General features: G+C 33.0%; 5 protein-coding genes across 5 annotated transcripts; 2 read left to right on the top strand and 3 right to left on the bottom strand.

Moving 5' to 3' along the window:
• Positions 1–2,765: 2,765 nt before the first annotated feature.
• LOC17888240 (CLAVATA3/ESR (CLE)-related protein 4) lies at positions 2,766–3,352 on the bottom strand. Its single transcript, XM_006296398.2, has one exon. It carries the CDS (start codon positions 3,306–3,308, stop codon positions 3,075–3,077), a length of 234 nt encoding a protein of 77 aa, XP_006296460.1. The 5' UTR covers positions 3,309–3,352; the 3' UTR covers positions 2,766–3,074.
• Positions 3,353–11,915: 8,563 nt separating this feature from the next.
• Positions 11,916–14,006, top strand: LOC17888892 (transcription factor TCP10). The gene is made up of 2 exons (XM_006293423.2): positions 11,916–13,532; positions 13,658–14,006. The coding sequence occupies exon 1, from the start codon at positions 12,437–12,439 to the stop codon at positions 13,517–13,519; it is 1,083 nt and encodes a 360-aa protein (XP_006293485.1). The 5' UTR covers positions 11,916–12,436; the 3' UTR covers positions 13,520–13,532; positions 13,658–14,006.
• Positions 14,007–15,844: 1,838 nt separating this feature from the next.
• LOC17888003 (GTP-binding protein TypA/BipA homolog) lies at positions 15,845–21,489 on the top strand. The gene is made up of 18 exons (XM_006293747.2): positions 15,845–16,207; positions 16,586–16,660; positions 16,966–17,116; positions 17,222–17,290; positions 17,381–17,553; positions 18,067–18,204; positions 18,294–18,419; positions 18,564–18,662; positions 18,893–19,013; positions 19,147–19,210; positions 19,606–19,785; positions 19,889–19,962; positions 20,296–20,345; positions 20,469–20,555; positions 20,719–20,769; positions 20,845–20,928; positions 21,013–21,063; positions 21,160–21,489. The coding sequence occupies exons 1-18, from the start codon at positions 15,890–15,892 to the stop codon at positions 21,241–21,243; spliced, it is 1,995 nt and encodes a 664-aa protein (XP_006293809.1). The 5' UTR covers positions 15,845–15,889; the 3' UTR covers positions 21,244–21,489.
• A 320-nt stretch (positions 21,490–21,809) lies between these two features.
• On the bottom strand, positions 21,810–22,385 carry LOC17890132 (mavicyanin). Its single transcript, XM_006296325.2, has one exon. The coding sequence runs from the start codon at positions 22,383–22,385 to the stop codon at positions 21,810–21,812; it is 576 nt and encodes a 191-aa protein (XP_006296387.2).
• A 1,381-nt stretch (positions 22,386–23,766) lies between these two features.
• On the bottom strand, positions 23,767–24,351 carry LOC17888782 (mavicyanin). Its single transcript, XM_006296236.1, has one exon. The coding sequence runs from the start codon at positions 24,349–24,351 to the stop codon at positions 23,767–23,769; it is 585 nt and encodes a 194-aa protein (XP_006296298.1).
• Between the last annotated feature and the right edge of the window lie 1,363 nt (positions 24,352–25,714).

Below are 25,714 nucleotides of genomic sequence, written 5' to 3'. Positions count from 1 at the left end.
ATGTATTAAAGTTGATAGGCTGTTTAGTAAAAGAAAAGTGATACAAATGGTGTTTCTAACTATACGTACGTACGTATGTACTAAATGTTTTTTGCAGTGGAGGAGGATTCGTGTACGGATATTTTAGAAAGTAGTAGTTATCCCATGGCAATATGGCCAACTAATTTTTGCAGTGTGAGCTTGTTGAAGGAATTCACGGGTAATCAACTTCAAGAGGGACACCTTCGCCACCTCCCCTCTCAATATTAACAAATTTTGAAGAAGTTTAATCAAGTAGTCAGCCTAAATTTTAACATGGGATGATCACTGGTAAGCTTTTTTTTTATAGTCTTCAAATTATAGTCGCGCCTGTCTAACTACTAAGCCAGACACATAACCTAATCCGTCTAGTGTCATCAAGTATACTTCGAAGATGAGCTCATCGAAGAATATATGGATCCATGACTCTATTGAAGTATACGTAATATATACTTGCCAACATATATATACGAGAGAGGCCCTTCTAAATACATATTTTTTCCGGATGATGAAGTCATTAAGTCCTCTTAACAATCATGAAGTGTTTTTATCTAAGAGAAACTTGAATATCGAAATGCTCATACTTCTTGTCCATATATGGTTTAGAACACTCTAAATGTGACCAAAAGCATGAGGCTTACCAAATAAATAGCCTCTAGTCAATTCGTTATATATGAACTTCCTCTCCTCGAAGAAAAATAACAATTGGGATATATAGAGTCAGTGATGGTAATTATGGCCACTTCGTTCAAGGGATTCTTCATCAAATTTATGTAGTCTTTTCCCCCAGGTTTTAGTGACAGCATACGTTTAAGTGGCCGTAAGAAAACCATGTTTCATATGAGAGTGTTTTATCAGAGAGAGGGAATAGATGAAGAGGAGGGGAAAGTGGGAAAGTAGGAGAGGTGGGAGTGGGATGGGGTTGGCGGGTCTGAAGGGGAAAGGTTAATAAGCTAGACAACATTGAAGCAACTTTGGACGAACCAGCTCTATTGTTGAATTTTAAGCCTTTTCTTTGTTATTAACCTAATAAAGCATGCATATATAATTTTTCAGTAGTTGTTCGACCATTTATTCATATTATTTATAGATAGTTTCTGTACTTAAGTTCAAAATGCAGTAAGACCAAACAAAAAAAGTTATATATTCCTTTGTTAGGTAATAAGTCTCACAATACCACTATAACCTTTTTAACCGAAAGGACATCATTAATCAGATTATATATTACTCTATATATGTTCAGTTATAAAGCCGGCGTTAAACCTCAAAAAATGATTCAGCAAATAGAATACATTATGCCATATATAAGATATATTAAATTAGTCAAACACGAGAATACAAATTAATGGCATTCGAGTTGGTTAGCATTACCAAGCAGCAAAGGTTGTGTGCTTTTCCTTGACCTATTGTGTTAATCCATCGGTTCGGTCAAGTTAAAAGGAGATGACCTAATACAACAAAGTATAAAAACGTACTAATTTATAAAATAATCGATCAGTAAATCAAACCATATCCTAAAATTATTTTGAAAGGATTCGCTTTTAAATATAAAAAATGAAGAATAGAATTTTCAAATTAACCGGGGGAAAATGGTTAAATTCTAAACCCAAACCGACCATACGTACCATTTGTATTAGATTAGGGTATTTGTGATAGCATTCATATCATAATAAAAAATTCAACGAATAAATAAGAAATGGATTGATTTGGATTGACCTTGTGATCCTTCACATCTATGGTAGAAATCATAAGAGATCAATTTTTAATTTTGAAGTTCTAAAATATAATTAAAAGCTATTAATTATTGGTTAGACCATTGATCATGTATGTGCCTAAATAAGTTTCTAATTAAGGATTCTGAACTAGTTTACTTAATTATGAATTTTCAACAGTTAGGTTATACTTTTATTATTTGATTTACAAATTATATAAACCCTCATTTTATATGTTTTTTCCTCTCTCTTCAATAATATACATATATAAACTCGGAAGAAAAACAACTGTCCGAATTGGCTCATTTGAGTCAGTTTGTTTGATTATTGGATGAAAAAAAAAAAAAAAAAAATTCGGGTGAAAGATAACACAAGCTTATTTAAATAACATATTAGGCTACATGTCTTAATCATCCTGTTTAAATCTTATCCGACTCTCGTTGGAATATTACATATCCACAAGACATACACTAAATATTTTATATGTTAAATTATATAGGATTTCCTTTATTGACTTAATTTTACTTTGAGTTAAATCCCGTTTGAACAACGAGGAAAAGAAAAGATAAGTTCCGAAATTCCCTCGAGTCCTCGACCCTTTAGTCTAGTCACGAATGAGTTCTACGTTGCGCTAAGGTGGTACGCAAAATTTCTTAGATAGAAACTGATAAATATTCAAAAATATAGAGACATATCGTTGTCTAATGCATGCGTGCATGTGTACTTTATGAGATAATCATATGTGTTAATATCCACTTTCGACTGATTGCGAATTTTGTCGTGGCAGATATAGTAGTGGGATAATTGGAATAGGTTGATTTTTGTATTCCATTATATATTATATGAGTACGTACTTCTTACTAAAAAATATTTAATTTGGTTTACTTTCTTTGATGATCAAAGCCTCGCTTTAAAAGTATCTTCGGTATTATTTAATTAGAACATCACGCATAGAAATGGATTAGAAGTGTAGCAATTATAATCATCTTTTGGAAAAAAAATCGATTTAGAATTTGAACTCACGTCAAGCTCAGTCACAATGCGAAAAAAAAAAAAAAACGAAATTGCAATGGTTTGATATGCGTTCTGTAGATGCCAATTTCTCACATTATTGGTAATAACACGTACAGAAGAAACGCGCTTAAATAAAAACAAGCATCTTATCTAGTACGCATGATTATGACTCAATGTGTTTTTTTTTTTTTTTTAACATTTTTCTATGACTCAATGTTAATAAGATGGTAACCTTAGAGTTACACCATTTATGCAAAGCCTCTGCCGACATTACAAGTTTGAAAACCTCACCGGAAAATTTATAAAACTACACGAACTCGGTACGTCCTTTTAGTGGTGTCTAGGGTCCGGTCCACCAGGGCTGAGCCGCTTAGAATCAAGGAACGTTTTGTCGCCTTTTGCTCTCACCTTCAGCTCTTCTGATCGTTTGAGAAGCTCCCTCATAATCTTTCTTATGTTACCTGAATCTGAAGGCCTCTCTTCCACAACCATTGGCCGGCATTGATGCATGGAGAACTCGAGAAGAAGCAAGGTAAGACAAAACCATAACTTGAGACTTGCCATATTCAGTTAACTGTGATTAATCTTTCTTTACTAAATCCTCTCAAAGCTAGTTTATATGCATGTGATATCTTATATGCTTCTAACAACAGGTTTATATAGTTGAGCGATTGCTTGATGAATAATGAGCTGTCTAACTAATCTTCTTGTGTATTTTAAATAACTTAAGTAAACTATGTTAGAGAATCGTTTGAACAAAAAAAAAAAAAAAAGTAAACTATGTTAGAGAAAGTGATTATCAACATTTGTGAAAAAAGTAAGGTTTGTTTTTTTAAGTATGAGTTGCCATGATATGCACTAAGTTGGAATCTAGTCAGAGATCTAGTTTGGCGTTGTCATATATTGCCTGCAAGTCGATCCCTAAGATGTCATTTCCCTTTTCTCTACGAACTCTTGAAAGGTCGTACGCCCTTTTGCAACGAAATGTCCCTATACCATTTTATTATAAAAGTAAACCATTTTTAGTTTCTTAATCTACATAATATAAATATGCAGTATAATATGCTTTCAGTTTTAACCGAGAAGTTGTAAAATATGTCTAACCAATTATTTCTAGTTTTCTAATTCAAGTACATAGAGTATTTACATGATACTCTTTTCCATTTTTTGATAGTCTCCAGGTCTTTGATAAACGGCTTTTGCCCTAATTCCATTTTATACGACCTTTCAGCTCTTATTCGATATACGGTAAGATGAAAAATGAGCATTTTGAGCCAACTATAGATTGTGAGCCAGAACCTGAGGAACTAGTTTGTCTCTACGAACTCTGCATGGAAATTGAAAAAATCAAGAGACTTTGTCGATGGTAAAGATGTAAAGGAGAAGAGCGTCTTGTGAATTTTATTTCCAGGGAAAATAAAATGTATAAACGAGTCACCTTTTCAAAACTATTTTTTGTAAAAACTATTTATATATTCAGAGTAGAATTTATTTTAAACATCAAAATTTGTTGAGCAAACCAACTTAGACATTTTTCGTTGTCTTAACTATTCTTTTTTAATTTTTTTGGACATTTTAGAGCAATCATGATCTAGAGTACTGCGCAAACATGTTTTGACATTTTTCTTAAAGTAAATCATAGATATGGTATTTTATATGTTCAAATTATCTATTTAAAAATTGACTAAGATATCCGATTTCATAAAAAAAATATTTGTTAAAAATCATTATAACAATTTTCTCTATAATAAATCTATTAATTTTTTTATGTTTGTTTTAATAATAATCTACTGAAGTTTTTAGGAACCTACTCTATAATGTATTATTTACCATCACGATCGAGTAGATGTGAAAGATTTCGTGGGCTTTTTTGGATTACTCTTCCTCAAATGATCTGAGACTCTCTTGAACCTGTCAAAAAGTTCGTTAGGATTATATATATACCCGTTAAATTATAACATTTTGGACCAACCATGAGTTCATGACACTAATCTGAGTATTTTACAAAAAGACAAAACGCAAACTTCGAAAGATAAATATTTAAGACAGAGTCAACTTTTCGTTACGTTTAAAATATCAGTAGACAAAAACAAAGTGGAGAAGTAGATACGTTAAGCTAGTAGGGAAAAAAAAAATATACTTACGCGCGTTAAGCTAATTAATTATATTTCAGTCATTTTCAATTAACAAGTTCCCAGCGGCAAACACAATAGATGATTACTCTTGCACTGTATATATGTTAAGGTTAATATTTATATTGAAAATAAATTGATAAGTTTACGTTCAAGTTTATGTCTAAACAAATTATGTGTATTAATTAACCATTTATTTAATCTTTAAAAATTAGAAGTTATTATTGTAACTATTTTCCAACGCCTATCATCATCACAAAACACTACGCTTTCACGTGATCGATATGAAACAACATCAAATGGATTTTATAGTTACTATCACAAACCTGCAACTAAAACCACTTATAATTAAACTTTGGTGTAGGTGAACCAGTTAAGCCATTATATAATAACTCTGATCATATCTCTAACTGATGTTATAATCTATATCTTAAAAAAAAAAATCAACCAATGAGTAAAGATGTTTCTGTCATCTCTCACTCACGAGCACAATTCTTATTGAACCACCGGCCGTTCTAACTAGTGGAATATGCCGATACCAGATTACTGAAAAGAAGAAAAAATAAGTTGTTCACAGTTGATTTGTGTGTTATATGGTGTGTGCATGCATACATTTTGTTTACTATTGGATTATATTTATAAAAATATTTGATACGAGTCTATTGGCTTTCATTATAAAAATTAAAACTTCACTTTCATGGAAGTTCTTGAAAGTAAATGGTGTTTAGTATTTTTTTTGTTAGACATGTTATAACTTTCGGCATTTTATCCAAAAATATTTAGGGGATTTTAACTATAAATGATCAACGGGTTACCATATTAAGCACTATAATTAATTATAATTTTATTATCATTGACTCTAAACCACCACTTAATTACTCGGCCCCTTTAGGATTTGATGTCGACTGCTTACTTAATTATCTTTTTTTTTTGTCATCTGAATGACTTAATGATCATTAAATATGACATAATCAGCCATTATAGTACTACGTTGTCTAATCATAAAAGAGAATATTATTATTATTTTTTGTACTGTGAAAAGAAAAAGTGAATCACACCTGCCATTATGATTATGGTACTAATCGTTTTTAAAATAAACATGTTGCAGTTTAATATTGAATATGAATATATGATAAAATAAATAGTTTTCTACGATTAACCCAAAACAAAATACGAAAGTTTTATGGTTTGCAAAGCGACCAAACTTTCCTTTTATAAAATATATAACATTGTAAATAAACTTTTTGCTCATAAATTTAGATATATAATCACCATTAAAAAATTGAATATGAAAAGAAAAGAAATAGTGACGAAGGTTTACACGAAAGGCCAAAACAAATACGAAACTTTCATGGATTACAAAGTGACCCAACTTTGGTTTTGTAAAATATACAATATACACATTGTAAGCCAACTTTTTTGCTCATAGTTTAAATATGCTCACACGATAAGAAAAAAAAAAAAAACATTGAACGTAACTATAATAAATTTAAGTATAATAGTCCAAGTCGATCACAGCAAAACACAACGTAACTCACAATTCTTTGTTATTACTTAACTTAAACTTACGTATAATTTCACCGATAAAATTAACCATGAGGTGGAGAAAACTTAGTATATATATGGTTCTTACGTCTTAGTATTTGATGAAATACTTTAATTCATTACACCATATCGTTCATACTCCAGCCTTAACTTCAACTGTCGTCGTGTGCGCTTGTTGCTTGCCTCTACGTACAAACATTATCCAAATCGCAAGTACATATATTCTCTTCACTATGCATGTTACTTTCACTTTCACTATAGGCAGACATGTTATGAGCTCGAAGTTAGATCTTATAGACGATGAAAATAAAACTAACTAGTAGTAACTACAGTTGCAAAACTATTGACTCGTTTTGATCTTCATTCCTCACACTGAAGAGTGAAGATGTTACGTGGGCCTCAAAATCAGGACACCAATATTAGTACCAAACTATAAACTACAAGCCTATGAATCGAAAACATACAATAGACTCTATCACTCTAAGCCCCGAGTAATATCAACCAAACCCAAATATCTTAGATTTTGGGCTTTTCTAGTGGATCCTCTCTACTTTAGGCTTTTCTGATACTTACGTATAAGAAAAGTACAGTTATCCAGCAACTAGTAATCTAGTATGCAGCAAGCAGTGTACATGTATGTATTATAATATATGGACGGTGACAAGTGACAACAATAAACAATGATGTATCATATTAATCGAAAAACTTGAAGAGAGTTTGTTCCCGATAAACTTGTAATTTAATTACTGAGATGACAAAAAAAAAAAAAAAAAAAAAAGTGACAAAAATAAACAATGATGTATCATATTAATCGAAAAGAACACATCAATTTAGATATTGCAAAAAAGAAAAGAAAAGGAAAGAATGTGATATTCGTGATATCGTCTATAGATTTGTGATTTGGTGAGATTGTTGTATCAAAAATGTTCAAGGATTTGTTATTATTTGGTATGACCAAAAAGAAAAAGAAGTGGGGTAAGATTGATTAATACGTAGTATCCACGCGTCATAAATGCCTCAGTCGTCTCACATATATATCTCTCGAGCATCTATCTAAATTAACTCATACGATCGGGACTTGTCGACTCATCAACAACTCCTTTTCTAAGCTCTCTCTTATTTTTACTTTTTTTTTTTTTTTTTAATCTTCTTCTCTTTTACTTCTTTTGATCTGTGAATATTCCTATGAAAAAAATATATATATAACAAGCTGTCTTGCTCAAAATTGTTGATATAGATAGAAAATTTGTCTTACACAATAATGTGAAAAAACAAAGAGAAAATGTTAGGCTGTTGAGTTGGGGTACGTTATGTAGTTAATGACTTAATGCCAAAGAAAAAATAAAAGCGAAAGGCTTATAAAAGACAGAAACGATATATATAGCATTGATATCATCATCATCATCATGATCAGCATCTTGGATCACGAGATGTCTCATTGGTTCCTTTCACTTCGCTTCCCTTCTCTATCCGTATCTTCATGATGCCCTTGTTCTTTTATTTTCACCAATTCTACTGATTTAAAAAAAAAAAACTTTTAAATTCCCATATGTTAGGATTTCTCATTCTTTCTCTTCAAACAGTGTTTTTCATTCTATTTTCACTATTCATGGATAGAGACTAGGAAAATTCTTGAAATGACACAACCTAAGTTATGAAACTAAATCATTTATTTTATATTGACATTTTCATTTAAGTATTTTATCACAATTTGTATAGCCATTAGTTTCATTTAACCAAAAATTAAAATTGTATTTTACCAAAAAAAATTGTATTTATGTATATATTTGCAGTTGTATCATTTGTTTATAAAAGTTGTAACTTATATCGAACTTTACGGGGGAAAAACGATAGAATTTTTTATAATAAAATGTCTAAGAAACATAACGTTGGAAATTTTTCATAGTTTTCTCATGTACATGATTGAAATGCATTAATATTGAAACATTAACGCTTGAAATGAGTTCTCTTACAAAATTAGCAGCCAATATGTAATCGCCAATAGAAAACGAAAGCACTTCATTGACCTGCGTATATATATTTTGTGGTCGTCAGTAATATTCATACATGATTTCATTAATGATTAATGAACAAACATTAAGGATAACATATCAAAAATGTTCTTCTGAAATGAAATGTAATGTATTAAAAAGAAAGAAATGAAATGTAACAATAAGAATTTTGATTCAATCATGAATGTTGGTGTACGAAAGCTAGAGCTTGGTAGATAAGATAATAGTGCAGGCCTGAGTGTTCGTTCTACTTTATTTTTAATTTTCGTCGTACTAACTACAAACTAAAGTGAATAATTTGATAAAAGAAACCAATAAAAACATTGGCTAAAAATTAAAAGAAGAAGAAGCAAAGAAGAAGGGAGGGGGTCCATTTCTGCCACCGTCCTCTCGTCTTCAAGGCCTGCAACACTGTATATGCCTTAACCCTACACCTTTTTTTTTCTTTTTTGCATACAATGTACAATATTTTTAAATTGATTGTTAATCATGGAACTTGCAATATCACAATGTATTTTTTTTTTTCGTTCGTACCGTGAACCTTTTAGCACAAAATAAATAAATCGCATTAATTACTATCTCTCTGTCTTGATACTGACAGTTTAACTCTCTGGCTAAAGAACAAATGTTGTTTGCAGAGGTATCCATTTCAAAAAAAAAGGACAGTAAAATTCATTCATCGAACAGGAAAAAAAAAAAATTTCTAGTAAATTAATTCATATAAGATATAGCCATAAGAAAAAAAGTTTGCTAACTATGAATTGATGTTCAATTTGTTTAAAGTAACTAAATGTTACTTATTAGTTACAAAATCTTATACACTTATTTTAAGCCTGAAAAATCAACATTTCGAAGGTTTTGGCTTTTCATACTCCGAACATTGGTAACATCTTGGCTTTACATTTTATATTACGCACAAAATGTAGGTTCGATAACAATATATACGTTACCAAAATGGAACATGAACTTCTCCATATAGGAGAAGTTTTATTATTCTGTTAAAGTCTCCCATATACAAAGTTTACGAATGTTATCTGGGGTATCAATGCGAGTCAATCTACCCTTATTCAATCCATGCAACTATAAAATCTTTTTCTTGGCATGGTTTTATTGACTAGAATATTAAATATGCTGCGTTCTGTGACTATGAGAGTTCTAATCTCTCCTGTACGGTCTATTTTATATGGTCCAAAAGGATCGATTTATATGGACTACTTAAATTAAGTTATGAGCTACCGTAAGAGAAACTAATGAATGACAAAACTTAGATATGTTGTCCTACTATATTAGCTATAAATCCTCGTGATATTCATATATTTACATACATTTGAGTCTTAATTATATGCTAAGTATCAGAGAGTCTTTGGTTCATATACTTTTGAACGCTGTTATCATGTAGCTAGAAAAAGGTTGAGCTAGATTTCAATTACTTTTTTACATCTTTGAGATAGGTATCTTTTAAAAAAACAGTTGTACAGTATTATTGTATATATGCGATTCAACCTTTCTTGTTTTTTTGCCATACAAATTATTACTCACAAAATTATCAACAAGTGAGGTAAGTCTACGAGAAAGGTTAATGCGAGAGATGAAAAAGCTAAGGAGCCTAATTGGTAGCAATTATTCAGTTAGGTTCCCTGATGCCCAACACTTTTAATTTATTATCATACATTTGTATTAAATTATTTCGACTCTTCGTCGTTCTTTCTAAATAGACATATATAGCCTACTTTGCAGTTGGCAAAAGGACTCAAATTATCAGTTTTCAGTTAATGCAATCCTTTAAATAAATATATATATTTATGTAAGAACCATTTAATAAAATTCATGATTAAGACTTTGAAGCCTTTGTAAAAAATGCAAGGGTATTTCTTTTATAGACCTAAATAGGCTTAACATTATGTTACAATGATGCCAAAGAGCTTTATAAAAAACATGTGAGAGTCACCGTCCTTCTCACAGTCTAGCTCAAACGCGAAATAATCTATGAGAGGCTCTCTTTATTTAGATAGAACCAATTCGATCGCCAAAGCTTTCTTCATAGACCAAGATGACAAGATCAATAATAGTTAAGCAAAAGTCTTAGAAGTAAAGGTATGAATTAAAATTGGAGTGTGATATTTATAGAAAAAGTGGATATGATATATGGATAAGATATAGAGGGTGTAGGGTTAACTTAAGTTTCACGACTTGGAAGAAGTCTAATGTGGAATCTTTTGGGATGAAGGCAGATTTGCATGCGCGTATGCTTTTTCTCAAGACATTAAACTAAAACAATCCTGCATTTCATTTTTCTTTAACTTTTGGGAGTCTTCAAGTTGACGACATGCATGTCACATTTTTTGCTTTAATTTCTGTTTTTTTCCTCTAATTATATTGTAATTATCTGTGATAAACACAAACCAAACACCCAATTAATCTGTAGATCAAGTGTATAATAATATTATGAAACATGAATTATCTATATACAACACTATCTTAAAACAAAAATATGTAACAATATTAGTATGAATTAATTTTCTTTTTCAGTAATTTCATGGAAACAGCAAAAATTATTATTATTATTATATCTATATGACTATATGTATATATATATCAAACCAACGAATATGCACAAAAATATCTAGACATTATTCCAAAACTCCAAACTAATATTCAAAATGTATAACGTATGGTTGTGGTAAGAAGAAAAAAAAAAAGAGAGTCTGAAACGCAAGTCTATTTCATTGCCCTCTCTTTTTAGTGGAACGAGAAAAAGCTGTTGTGTATCATTATCAACGGCTTAAATAATGTAATAGGGGATATAATGTTTTTTCTAAAAATAAATATTTATTTCGTCGTCTTCTTTATATGTGGTAGAATTGTAATTAAAATGAAAGATAGATTTCTCAGACAATGACCTTAATCATAAGTTCCCTAACACTTTATGCTCCTCGTAATTCGAATCTCATTCAACATTAGTCCTTTAATCATAGTTATCCACATGAACCAAACACATACTCTTCTCTCTCTCTCTCTCTCTACGTATTCATAGAAAAAATAAACGTGACCTTAACGAAACAAACAATAAAAAAAAATGGGACTCAACATCAATCAAACTAGAAGAGTCATACCATTCCATTGCCGACTCTGATTAGCATGTAACGCTTAACCGACCAAACCAAAACATATGTGTGTATATTTTGTCTGTGAAAAATATATATATTATTTTTCAAAGTTTAGATTATATCTTCTGAATCACATGATGGTTATGTATGTTGCAAGAATTTGATATGTCACGCATGATTGAAGAATAATGATTGATGAACCTTTTTTTGTGTAACAAATAAAATTGAAATATGTGGCTAAGAAGTTAAAGAAGGACGACGACGACACATGTTGAGATGTGAAAATAGGAATCTTATAAATAAGGAACAAAAGGTTGAAAGCAAAAGGGTATTTTTATTTAGTTTACTTTCCTATTCTGAACCCTTAACTTCTGCTATCCTTTCCACCAACAACACAACAATATTACATACTCTCTCTTCTTCTTCTTCTTTGTGTCCTTTGATTTTTAGACCAACTAAACATATATCAACAAAGTCTCTCTCTCTCTCTCTCTCTCTTTCTCTCTTATCTTTTTTTTTTTTTCTGTTGTCCAAAATTTTCATCTCTTTGGAAAAACCCTAGACCAGAGATTCCAATCTCTTTTCTCTTCATTTTTTAAATATATTTTAGGTATATATGTTGGGTCATTGAATCTTGTGACTGCCATGACAGATCTTTTTGGGATCTGCATAGATTAGTTGCTTCTTGTAGCAGCTTTCAGGTAGCTGTGGCCAGCCTGCATCAGATGTTATTAACTCACTACGCACCAAACACAGCAACAACGAAAACGGCAAGCACTTTGCAAGAGCCAAACAAAAACGGCACGCAAGTCTTTATTCCAAGTTAGTTAAAAAGAAAACAACACTTGGATTAATGTCATTTTGAGAGGTAACAAAAAAAAAAAGAAAAAGAAAAAATGGGACTTAAGGGATATAGCGTCGGAGAAGGAGGAGGTGAGATAGTTGAGGTTCAAGGCGGCCACATCATCCGAGCCACTGGCCGTAAAGACCGTCATAGCAAAGTTTTCACATCGAAAGGTCCACGTGACCGGCGCGTGAGACTCTCAGCTCACACGGCGATTCAGTTCTACGATGTTCAAGACCGGTTAGGTTATGACCGGCCTAGCAAAGCCGTTGATTGGCTCATCAAGAAAGCCAAAACCGCCATCGACAAACTCGAAATCGCTGAGACTACTACCACTACTACTCGTCAAGAACCGGTGAATACCAAACCGGGGTCTCCCAATTTGGTTTTCCAAAGAGACAACAATGACCAAACGCAGTTCGTGTCGGCCAATCTTGATTCTGAAGACGCAATGAAAACGTTCTTCCCGGCGACGACGACAACAAGCGGCGGCGGCGGTGGTACAAACATGAACTTCCAAAACTACCCTCACCACGATGACGACAACATAGTCTCAAGAACGACAACAACAACACCACAGAACCTGAGCCAAGATCTTGGTCTCTCTCTTCACCCGTTTCAAGGAAACAACAACGCAGTAGTAGTACCGGAGACCAACAGTTTCACCACGACTCATTTCGATACATTCGGGAGAATCTCTGGATGGAATCATCACGACTTGACAATGACGTCATCCTCCTCATCGGAACAACACGAAGAAGAAAGGAGTAACGGTGGTTTCATGGTGAATCATCATCATCATCATCAACATCAACCGTCGATGATGACATTGCTTAATAGTCAACAGCAACAAGTGTTTCTTGGTGGCCAACAACAACAACAACAACAAAGGGGTACCCTTCAGTCCAGTTTATTCCCTCACTCGTTTCGTTCTTGGGATCATCAAACCACGTCAGATCAACACCACCATCATCATCAGAACCAAGCTTCTCCGGTGATGTTTGCTTCTCAGTTTGGTTCTCATGGGATGATGATGATGCAAGGCCTTAGTTTCCCCAACACTACAAGACTACTCCATGGAGAAGAAGCTACTCAACCAAACTCTTCTTCTCCTCCTCAAAACTCACACCTCTAAACTCTAAAGACAGGTTTGCTTCTTCTTTTTAATTAGCGTATCTACAAAATTCATTACATTACGTTAACCAAAGAAACCACACAATAATTAGACCTGTTAAAATCTTTCATAACTAATCCACATGTATTTTTCTTTCAGACAGCAACAATGGAGGTTTTGATTCATCATGACATTGAACAAAAAAAGGAGGAATTAATTGATGAAAGGAGAGTACGCTTATATATATTAATTATTGTTACTAGCATCTATCCATATATTTATGATTCAAGACACTATTATTACTCTTTTTGGTGTTATTATTGTTACTAGTTATGCAAATTTTGCTTGTTTGCTTTTATATATGATCTCTACATTGATCATCAAGATTACGATATTGCCGAACTAGATGAGTCCTATGTGTAATTTTGGCTTTAATATGGCCTTAGGCTAGCAGTGGGATAAATTGTAATCTCATTTTTGTTCTACGAGTGAGTTTTTGATTTTCATAGTTTTCTTGGTTGCCGTTTTTATATTTATCTTCGGTTAAGTAAAAGAGTAATTGAAGGACGTTGAAAGCTTAGGTCGTATTAATGAGTAGTAATGAAGAAGATGTGCTCATTATCAACTGTTATACAGACATTATCAACTGTTATACAGACATTAACTTTTCTTTTTAACATAGCCTTCTGAGTTCTGAGTACTCTTTAGCTATTAGCTACTAAAAAAGTTGGGAACTACTATATTAAATAGAAAAGTCAACATTATTACAAACTTGGGATTTTTATGCAAAAAGTTGCTATTGAGTATTCAATGCTTTGTGACAGTGATACCAAAGGATCCTCGATATGTTAGTCTACTTTACTTGGTCTTATAATGGGTTTGATGAAAGAAGATTTTTCTATAAATCATCATTGGAATCATTATTTGTAGTCATATAGATAGGTGGTATAGAGATTGACATTTCTCACTATTTTGGCATTTGTGAAATTATATGATAAGATCATGTAGGTTAAAGGGATTTGTACTTTGTCGTCATATGATGATCATTACTTCTTTTTTTTCTCAACGATGATCATCATTTCTATACAAGACGTTAAAAGGTAAGAATCTTCGTATTTTTAAAAGTTTGCATACAATTTCGAAAATTTAAAAGTCATCTGATGTGAGAATGACTACTACCTTGGCCTTTTGATCACGGAAATATTGGAAGAGGTCAACAAAAAGGATTACAACTTACAATCAAGAGTTATGTGAATGTGATGGATGATTTTTAGAAGAATATACCTAAACAGAATATAATTTTGCAAAGCATGGTTAACTTCTTTTAGGAAAATGTAAATAGTGGTCTCAGTTTCATTGATTTTGGTTTTTATATATATAGATATATTATATAGTATAGTGGAACCAACAAATATGCGGTAAAACAAACAAGTACAATAAAAATATAACACCTTTCAATATGGAGTTTCATAGATGTCGCAGACGCTTCTTAAAGAAACTTGTTGATGCTGAAAACGTACTTGAAGATTCATAAAATTGTAATTGAATATACATATATCTTTGTTTTTAGTTATTTTCTTTATTCCATGAAAATAGGATCCTGAGCAATATAAAGAGCTAAAGTGCTATCACAATAGAGTGCTAATTAAGAGGAAAACTTAATATTTTTTGCATAATATAAGCACTAGATCATTACCCCTGCACTAGATCATTACACTTTGCACTAGATCATTAATGACTATTATTGGTTTATTTTTTGAAACTATATTTGTAATGAAATTTTGATGTAACTGTTTACACATTTTGAGATTATACTCAAAAATGTACTTCCAAAATATTAAAGAGATGATTCAAAAACTATAAAAAAATGATTTGGAACCAATAAAACAAACATCGGAAAGATATGATTATTTCATAATATGAGTTTTTAACAGCTAACATCGAAAAGAGATTTTACCATATTATGATTCTAAAACAACTATCGAAAAAACTATGAAATTTACAAATTATCTATAGTAGAAACTCTTTTTGTCCTGAAATTATACATAAAACAATATTTAAATCTCCTCATCCAAATGACCACAAACCATTATATCACATATATAGTTAAGTCAGATTTCCAGTTTTATCTTAGAAATGAAATCAATTTTCTCAGAATCACTTTTGTAGTTTAGATACAAAAACCAAATCTTACAATTACGAAAATATGAGAGGTTCTAATTCAACATTAAAAAAGGCTTTGGCTACTTTATAATTTTAAGAGAGTTCGTATCCTACTTTGTAAATAACGATAAAATAAATACCAAACAGTTTGACCAAAAACCCTTTGGCCATCGTCGCCAGAGATTTTAGATCTAAAACCCTATCAGAGACCATTTCGCGTGAACAGAGATGGCAGGGCCTCTGCTTCGATCTCTTTGGTCAAACACCACTCGAAGATCTTTCTCTTCTCCTTCCAAATTCGGATACTCACTTTCCTCCTTTCGCTCCTTCTCGGCAGCCACCGCTTCCTCGGCTGCAGCCGGAGCTCCGAGTAGCTCGCTCGATCCTAATCGGCTCAGGAACGTAGCTGTTATAGCTCATGTCGATCACGGCAAGACAACGCTTATGGACCGGCTTCTTCGTCAGTGTGGTGCTGATATCCCTCACGAGCGTGCTATGGATTCTATTAACCTCGAGCGTGAGCGAGGGATCACCATTTCTTCAAAGGTATTGCATTTCGTCTTTTTGGATTGGAATTAGAGCTAATTGTTACTTTACAATTTGAAAATGGTTCTGTGTAGAGTGATAATTTTTAACTATTATGCCCTGTCCCATGAAATGGGTCTGTCTAGAGTGGTAATCTTTAACTATTAGGTCCTGTCCGATGAAATAGTTCTGTAGATATGTTATTTTAGTTCAGAATGTGTTCTTAGATCATTGCGTTTCTGAAGTTTTAAATTTGAATTCTCAGTGAGATTCTGAGAAGCATAAGGCGTTTTGTCTTTTTTTCTTTGGTTCTGTTCTGTCTGAATATTGATTCCCTGAGATCCTTGTTTATTATTACCACGTAGCACTGAATTTGAAGTTCGTCTAAATTTCCGACAGGTGACATCCGTATTTTGGAAGGACAACGAACTTAACATGGTTGACACACCTGGTCACGCTGATTTTGGTGGTGAGGTATGAGACTCATCCTTCATAAAATGGATACTTTTACCGTAATTTTAAATTCGTATGCTTGATTCCAGTAGAGTTGCATATCACAATGATTGATAATTTTTGGAGAGTTTAGGCGTTCTTCTTAGACACCTGGGATTAAAGTTACTCGCTTATTTGTGCTAAGTGGACATGATATTAGTAAATTAGAAGTTTCCAATACCTACTCATGTTTTGGTGACAATTTCTAACATTTCAGCATTTAGGACATTTCCTTACTAGGGAACATATGTGATACGTTTGTGACTAATTTTTGCATTTGAATTTAGGTTGAACGAGTTGTTGGTATGGTTGAAGGAGCTATATTAGTTGTTGATGCTGGAGAAGGCCCTCTTGCACAGACTAAGTTTGTTCTTGCCAAGGCCTTGAAGTATGGGCTACGACCTATTCTTCTCTTAAACAAAGTAGATCGACCTTCAGGTATGCTGCATTGCATTCACTCTCTTTCTTAATAAAACTTGTTGATCTCATTTGTATTTTGTTTCGTTTTATTTAAATGCTATCTCTATCGTTTTCCGTTGACAGTCACAGAAGAGAGGTGTGATGAAGTGGAGAGTTTGGTGTTTGATCTTTTTGCGAATCTTGGTGCTACAGGTAATTAAAATTATCAAAGTATAATATATGTATTCTAATTACTTTACAAATCGTCATGAAATCAACGTAGCTGTTTTCTTCATTATTTAGAGGAACAACTAGAGTTTCCAGTGCTTTATGCCTCCGCTAAAGAAGGGTGGGCATCTTCTACCTATACCAAAGAACCTCCTGTAGATGCTAAGAATATGTCACAGTTGCTTGATGCCGTAGTAAGACATGTCCAGCCACCAAAAGCAAACCTTGAAGAGCCATTTCTGATGCTGGTAATATAGAAATACGGCTAATAAATTTCTTAACTTACTTGGCCAGTATTGTGCATGTAACTTCTTTTACTTTTCTGATTGTGCAATATCAAGTAGCTAAATCTTTGAATTGTGCTTTTTAATTTTGGCCGAGATAGACTAACACAGTTCCACATTAGACTTCAAATATATTCCTGTTGAACTCTGAATGTTTGTTAAAGTAAGTAGACTTGTTGTGTGAGTTTAGAAGCATCTTACGTAGTTATATGCAACTATATCGTCAGCAAATCTCAAGAAAGCTAGAAGTAAATTTGTCAAACTAATTTTGTTGGGAAAGGAAGACATTGGTTGGACACTTCATGAGATAATATTCAGTTTATGACCTTCAGCTTTCCTGGTTTGAATGTATTCTTGGTATGTATAATTGTGCCTGAGATTCATATGTATGTAACTATTAGTTTTGATCGCAAAAATGTGTGAAATGCTTAAACCCTGGTGATGATATTTAACTAACGTTTTGCTTCTGGCTTCCAGGTCTCAATGATGGAGAAGGACTTCTATCTCGGACGAATATTAACTGGAAGAGTAACTTCTGGAGTTGTCCGTGTTGGCGACAAAGTCAATGGACTACGCAAAACTGATTCTGGAACTGAGAAAATAGAAGAAGCAAAGGTTCGTGTATATATTGCTTTATACTAGGTCAGCCGTCTTTGCAAAGTGTGACATTCTCATCTAAGCAGATACAAACATTTTTCTCATAGGTTGTGAAGCTAATGAAAAAGAAAGGTACAACCATAGTTTCAATTGACGCTGCAGGGGCTGGTGATATTATCTGTATGGCTGGTTTGACCGCTCCATCTATAGGTCACACGGTGGCTAGTGCAGAGGTAATATCCAAATGAACTATTTCCTTTTTTAATTCTTAGAAAGTAATTGATTTCTGCTTTTAACATAAGTTCTCAATTTCCATTGATCCCTATTTGAATACTAAGAAGCTTGAATAAATACTTCTTTTTTTATTTGTCTTTCAGGTCACAACTGCACTCCCTACTGTTGAGCTGGATCCACCAACTATTTCTATGACGTTTGGTGTCAATGACTCTCCGCTGGCTGGTCGGGATGGCACCCACGTACGTTAAATTATAGTGACAAGATGTCGCTCTAATCTTCGCTGCTTTAAACTTTTACTACCTCAGATTTATCTTTGGGTCATTGCATTCCTTTTCCATGTTTCACCTCTATGTTGCTGCCATTAGAGTAAATTTGTCCCCTTTATCGACATTTAAAGAAATATTTTGTTTTAGGTGGTAGATCACTCGATCTGTCACATGTTAATAGGCTTTTGCTAATCTGCATGCAGTTAACTGGAGGGAGAATTGGGGACCGGTTATTGGCCGAAGCTGAAACAAATCTTGCCATAAACGTTATTCCAGGCTTGTCAGAGTCATATGAAGTCCAAGGAAGAGGAGAACTTCAACTTGGTTTGTACTTTTCCAGTTTGTATTCAGTGTTTCTTCACCTGTAGAGATGGATATAACATAAAATACGCCAGAAAACATGTAACTGTGTCTATTTCTCTATGCCAGGTAAATTAATCTCTATCGTGTCTAACAGGTATCTTGATTGAGAATATGAGGCGGGAAGGTTTTGAGCTCTCAGTCTCACCACCTAAAGTCATGTTAGTCTCATCTCATTGTTTGTTTTACAGAAGTAATTTGTTATATAAAAGGAGTTAGTTGTAGAGGTTATTATATGGTGGTATTGTGGAAGGGTTAACTTGTTACTCTCATGTTACCCTTAATTAAGATAATACTAATATTGTTCTTTTGTGGGCTTTTGAAGAAAAGGGTCTTGCCAATTTATTTCATAAACCAATTGAAGAATTCTCTTATTTTTTACCAAGTTACCTGATTACTCTTCTGATACTACTACAGTTATACATTAGTTGGTCTATTTTTGATCTACTAGGAATTACTTTTTAGCCTAGAAAAGCTCCTTTTTAATGTCTTTATTTCTACAAACATTGGTGTATATTTGCTTCTGACTTCTGAGCGTTTTTCCTTTATGATTCAGGTATAAAACTGAAAAGGGACAAAGGCTTGAACCAATTGAAGAGGTGACTATTGAAATTAATGAAGAGCACGTAGGATTAGTGATGGAAGCTCTCTCCCACAGGCGAGCGGAAGTTATTGACATGGGACCTGTCCCTGGGAATGATGGTAGGACGAGACTGTCACTAACCTGTCCTTCAAGGTTAGCTTACTATTTTTGAAGTACTTTCATAAAGTTTTACACGCTGCTCATTCAATCATTCCCCTTAAAGATATATAACCAACATATACTTGTGTTTCTGCAGAGGTTTGGTTGGGTACAGATGTGTGTTTAGCAGCGACACCCGTGGAACTGGATTCATGCATCGTGCTTTCCTAAGTATGCAACTTTTCTACTTGCATTTTCTGCAACTCCAGTCCCCTATTTGTCCCTCTCTTTTCCCAGTGTTTCGTCTTTCTTAAGCATCAATTCAGTTGACTCTTCTAGAGCAATGATCTAGGTCAACAATATTTCTTGCATATATTTGCTAAACACGGTTTCAGCTTCAGATATTGTTGTTTTTCTGTGTCAATAGGATTTATCATAGATGCAAACATATAGCTACTGTTTTCCATGACAATATCTGTCTGATTGTTAGAAGCATCTTAGATATCCAAACTTTCATTACTTTCTTCTTCAATTGATAAATGTTTGTGTATCACATTCGTGCAGCTTATGAAAAGTACCGAGGCCCACTTGGAAATGTCAGGAAAGGAGTATTGGTATGTCTATGGCTTGTTGCACTTATTTTCAATAAGAGATCCTTTTTGCTTAAATTTTTTTCTTAGTAAAATTTTGTGTGCACTCTCAGTTTAATTGTAATTTATTTATCTTGATTGAAACAGGTTTCCATGGGATTTGGTACTATCACAGCTCATTCACTAATGAGTTTAGAAGCTCGTGGAATTCTCTTTGTTGGTCCAGGGCTGGATGTGAGAACCATCTAAATATGACCTAGAAACTTATATTTCTGTTTTTTTCTTTCTTTCTCGGTTAGCTATTCTTGATTAGAACATGTTATGTGATCTTTCTGCGTTTGATCCAAGCTAATGCTGCATCTTCTTCTGTTTTTTTTTTTTTTTTTGTCTTTAACAGTCATATGATGGTATGATTATCGGTGAGCATTCACGAGATACAGATCTTGATGTAAGTTGGTTCGACTTTCTCCTCTTCATACTGAATTGTCTAAATGCCATGAGCTCACTTGCCCTTGCACTACAGGTTAACCCAGTTAGGGCCAAAGAACTTACAAACATTCGCTCTGCCGGGAAAGATGAAAATGTGAAGTTATCTCCACCTCGCCTTGTATGTGCCCTTTTCTCTTCTCAACAATATAGAAAGACATGAGAAAACTGTTTCTTGATTTTTTTTTAATTCTTTTCGATTCAGATGACACTCGAGGAAGCCATAGGATACGTTGCCTCAGATGAACTTATTGAGGTACATTGTTCAAAATCTAGCTAATCATATGATCCATGAGTAATTTTTTCTTTTCGGCTTCCTATGCATTTACTGTTGTTGGTTTAATATGGTCAGGTTACACCAAAGACGATTCGGTTGAGGAAAAGATGTCTAGATGTTAACAAGCGTAAATCCCTGAGCAAACGAGCCAAAGAGTAGAGTCTTCTTCCACACTTGATTCTTCGGTTCAATTTTTACTAAAGCTGGTTTAGTTCTTCTTGTCACAATCGTAGAAAAAGAAAGTTATTGAATATGTACGAGAAACATTCATATTATATAGAATCGTAACTTATACACAAGAAGATGGATTCTTCTATTGAAAAACAATAAGAAGATAGATCGACCCCGATGCTGTATTATCATTGTGGACCACCGGATTTATCGTTATAAAGAAAGTTTTGTTTTGTGGGTGGCCTTGGGCTATTTCACGACCTACAGGTCTTAAGTTGTATTCAAATGTGCAAGTGTCATGCGTCTCCATTTATCTTCAGTTTAGTTCGAGTATTGGAACATAAAAAATTGTGTATGACAATTAGCAAACACGATACATCAATATGAATAGGGAGAAAAACAATCTTTGAAGAGGAAACAAAATTAAACACTAGTAAACATTTATCAAGCAATAGAAAGAAAAAAAAAAACATCTTATAAATCTCATAGTAATTAATCCTAAAAAGCCAACATGATACTTGAAAAAAATAAAAATAAAAAGATACAGTACGTCCTCAAACAGATACTAGGGTTATTAGGAGAACGAAGGAGAGCATGCTTAAGCCAGTCCACACACAAGGACTTGAGGCTGCATTGTAAGGAAGTGTTGCGATCGTTTCATCATCTACTGGAAGAACCTGAAGAGGATCCTCTGTAGGCTGAGGAGGTGGATTAGGTTTAGAACAAGACGAAGATGCGTTGTTTGGTTGATTAATGGGAGTATCCGCAGACATGACTAGGACGTCAAGCTTTTGACCAGATTCGCAATGACCAGGCACACCACATATGAAATAGAAGTGACCGGTTCGGTTAAGGACAACAGGTTCATACTGGGATTGGTATGTGTTCAAAGGGAAATTAGGGTTGCACGACTCGAAATCTTGGGAACTCACTTCCATCACATTATGGAGAGTCTTGTTGTATTGAAAGATGAGTGAATCTCCGACACAGAAAGTCTTTGAAGAAGACCAGCTCTTGTAATAGTCAGCTCCCACCGTTGTTGTCCATCCGTCGGAGTCTCCAACCTCGTAATACGATGGAGCAGCACCAACTAATCCAATTAGTGACAATGCCAAAAGTAACAAACCCATGATTGTGTTCTTCATGACTGATGCTTTATTCTTACCTTGATCGAGACCTAGTCAAACAATGAAAAAAAGTTTTCTATTGTGAGGAAACTGTTAAGATATGTATAGAGAGAGATACTAGATAGAGAGGCTTCACATAAGCCTTTTTCTTATAGGATTGTAAATTTAATAAATAGTGTTTTGATTTGTTCACGCCTCTCTTGCTCCGACTTTAATTATAAGATACTGGCCGTCCGATATTTTTATTTTTCGAGCTAGCTAGAGGATGTCTTGATGCACAATATTAAAACTATTTGTAAATAGTAAATAAATATACGGTTGAAATTTGGTAATGATGAATAACATGATATATTTTTTTTTTAAGTAGATATATAATCAAACTTTACGCATTATATAGTACTGAAAAAACAACATCTTTTAATATAAAAAAATAATTTCTCTTTTATTAATAACTGAATATATATATATATATATATATATATATATATATTCTGTTTGGTTACAAGGTTTAAGGAAGAAAATGTAATTTAAAAAATATAGACATGATCTAAGAAAATTAAGATTTATTTCAATTAATCTACAAGGCAGTTGTGATTTTTAATAATTATTTTTAATATTTGTCAATGGCACAAAAATATGTGCTCAAAATTTATTTTATTAATTATATAATAGAAATTTTCCTACTTTTAATCTACACCTATTCATATGGGTGTAATCCAAATACGTTTAAACTGTAAAATATTATTAATTTCAATTAAAAAATTAACAAAAAAAATATTTATTTTCGTAGCTGACAATCGAACATTACCAAGAAAAGTAAAATTATATTTTGGTGTAAGGATTTATTTAAGTTAATGTGATTTTTTTTTTTTTTAGTTTAGTGTGGATATGTATGAAACTAAGCCTTGAAAACGTGGTAGAATGATAATTAACAAAATTGCAACATGCGTTTGTTAATATATCAGATTTTATATTATGCATCAAATATTTGAAATTTATCATCTTATAACTATTATTGATAAAGTAATATATCTACGTGTAAAATAACCTCTAATCCAATTTGGAATTAGAATGAATCTTAGGTGGTGTCAATGGGGTTAATTAGTTAGTTAACATACATATGATAGAAAAGTTAAGTAAGTTGACAAATTACAAACAAGAACCACTTTCCACATGTCTTAACATGGACAAGGACTTCGATTTAACTATAGTATAAAGAAGTTTGTAATTTTTGCAATGTGTGGCATGTTCTGTGATTTATGTTGAAGTAAACAAAACCAGTCGAGTAAAAACACAAGATAGCTCGATCAAAGTCTAAAACGTACGAATCCGATAAAAGTAACATGTAAAACCAAAAGACAAAACATATGTCAAACTATCAAACTTAGATGAAAAGAGAAAGTAAAGGAAGGAAGCAGAGTCCAATCCAAGCACTAGACTTTGAAGCTGCGCTAAGTGGAGCTGGTGACGGTCCCATCTGATACTGTGGAGCACTAGTAGCCGGTGAGTTGGCCAACGGTGAAGGAGAAGAAGAAGAGCTTGGTGATCGGACCGGTTTAGGAACTGGAGCAGCGACGGGTCCTAACGAGGCAGGTAAGACATGGATTTGAAGCTTCTGCCCCAAGTCACAATGACTAGGAAATCCACATATGAAGTGTTGGAGTCCCGGTTTGGTTAAAGTGACGGTATCAGACCCGGTCTCGTACCTCGTTATCGGTTTAGAAGGATCACATAAGTTGAAATCATTGTGGGTAACTTCAGTGACGTCGTGGAAATCTTTGTTGTAGTTGAAGACCAAAGAGTCTCCAACTTGAAAAGTTCTTGAAGATGCCCAAGCCTCGTAATCGACTCCCATCATAGTCCATCCGTTGGAGTCACCGACTTTGTGAACGGTTCCTCCAATGGCAACTCCACAAAGAGCTACAAGAATCAGCAAAGAAGTAAAGAAGACTCTTTTGATCGAAGCCATGATCAGTTGTGTTTAGAGACTAGAGGATTAACTCAGCAGCAAAAGAATGAAAACAACTTTTGTATGAGGTCTTATGAAGTTTTGAGTTTGTGTTGATGAGAAGTTGAGAGAGCACTATGTTGTATATATATAGAGACCCCAGGTCTCGATTCCTTTTCTCTTTAGGAATTTGATGGTTTTTATATGTTTTTCTTAACAAATATATATGTTATATTTTGATAATTCCTAGTGATGTTTTTCTTATATTGATTTGTTTTTTTTTTCTTTTTTGCGCATCATGTTTTCTTTTGATTTTCCTTTTCTTTTTTGTCTAACGTATATACTTGAATTGAGAATCCTAACTTCCTGATAAAGTTTTTTTTAATGGCTTTATTTAATCATAACTTTATATATGTTAAAACTTAAAAGCTAAAACATATTACATATATATATATATATATATATATATATATATATATATATATATATATATATATATATATATATATTAATCTATGTTTTTTCTTGATTGAACGACAATCTTATAAGAGTATAATTATCTTTTAGGTTTATGATACAAAAACACTTAAAACACAACACATAACAACATTTGTAGAAGTCTTGTGTATCATAACATTTAAATAAAAAGAAAAACTTAAATCCACGTTTTAAGCTAATGAAAACAGAGAGTTTATTTCTTAAACTATGCATAAAGATATAGTTTAAAGACGAATAAAATCAACATGCATTTGTTTCTTCTCTATGAAGCTAATAACAACTACTAAAGTATTCAGGGTTCGAGCTTGATATATCTCTTTAGCCTTTCATTTTGTAAGTTAAGAATCCTTATTTGTTTCTTATTCCAAAATATAGCAATATTTGGAAAGAGTGCTATGTTGAGGTATAAAGGATTAAGTGGAGAAGAGAAGCTGAGATGATGGTAAATCACTAAGCATAAACTCTCCCATCATCTTGTTCTTCTGTTTACCTTTACGACGACCACGCGTTTCAATGGAGATGTAAGCTCTTTTTAAACACTTAGAGCTGGCAAATATGTATTTCACAATATCTTTCTCTGCCTTTCGTCCTCCATATCCATGCCACTCTAAGATCTCAAGATTGGTTGACAAACATTCTGGAATAGAAACAAACTGGTGGGTTGAATGAAAGTGGGAAATCCGAGTTTGTCTTGTCAAAGCAACATCAAAAGATAATATGTTAGTTCAGTTTAGATGTTTATTAGTCCATCAAAAAAAAAGAAATTCATAGGGTAACGATATGATTAACGAACATCGTCGGCGATGACAAGAGCTTTTAGTTTAGGAGATTTTTGAAGAAACCACATAAATGGTTGCAACCAATCTACTTTATATGGTGCACGAAT

Source organism: Capsella rubella, unplaced genomic scaffold (genome assembly GCF_000375325.1).
Source record: "Capsella rubella cultivar Monte Gargano unplaced genomic scaffold, Caprub1_0 scaffold_4, whole genome shotgun sequence".
Taxonomy (NCBI): domain Eukaryota; kingdom Viridiplantae; phylum Streptophyta; class Magnoliopsida; order Brassicales; family Brassicaceae; genus Capsella; species Capsella rubella.
Note: the sequence above shows the minus strand (reverse complement) of the source record. Positions and strands in the feature narration are given on the sequence as shown.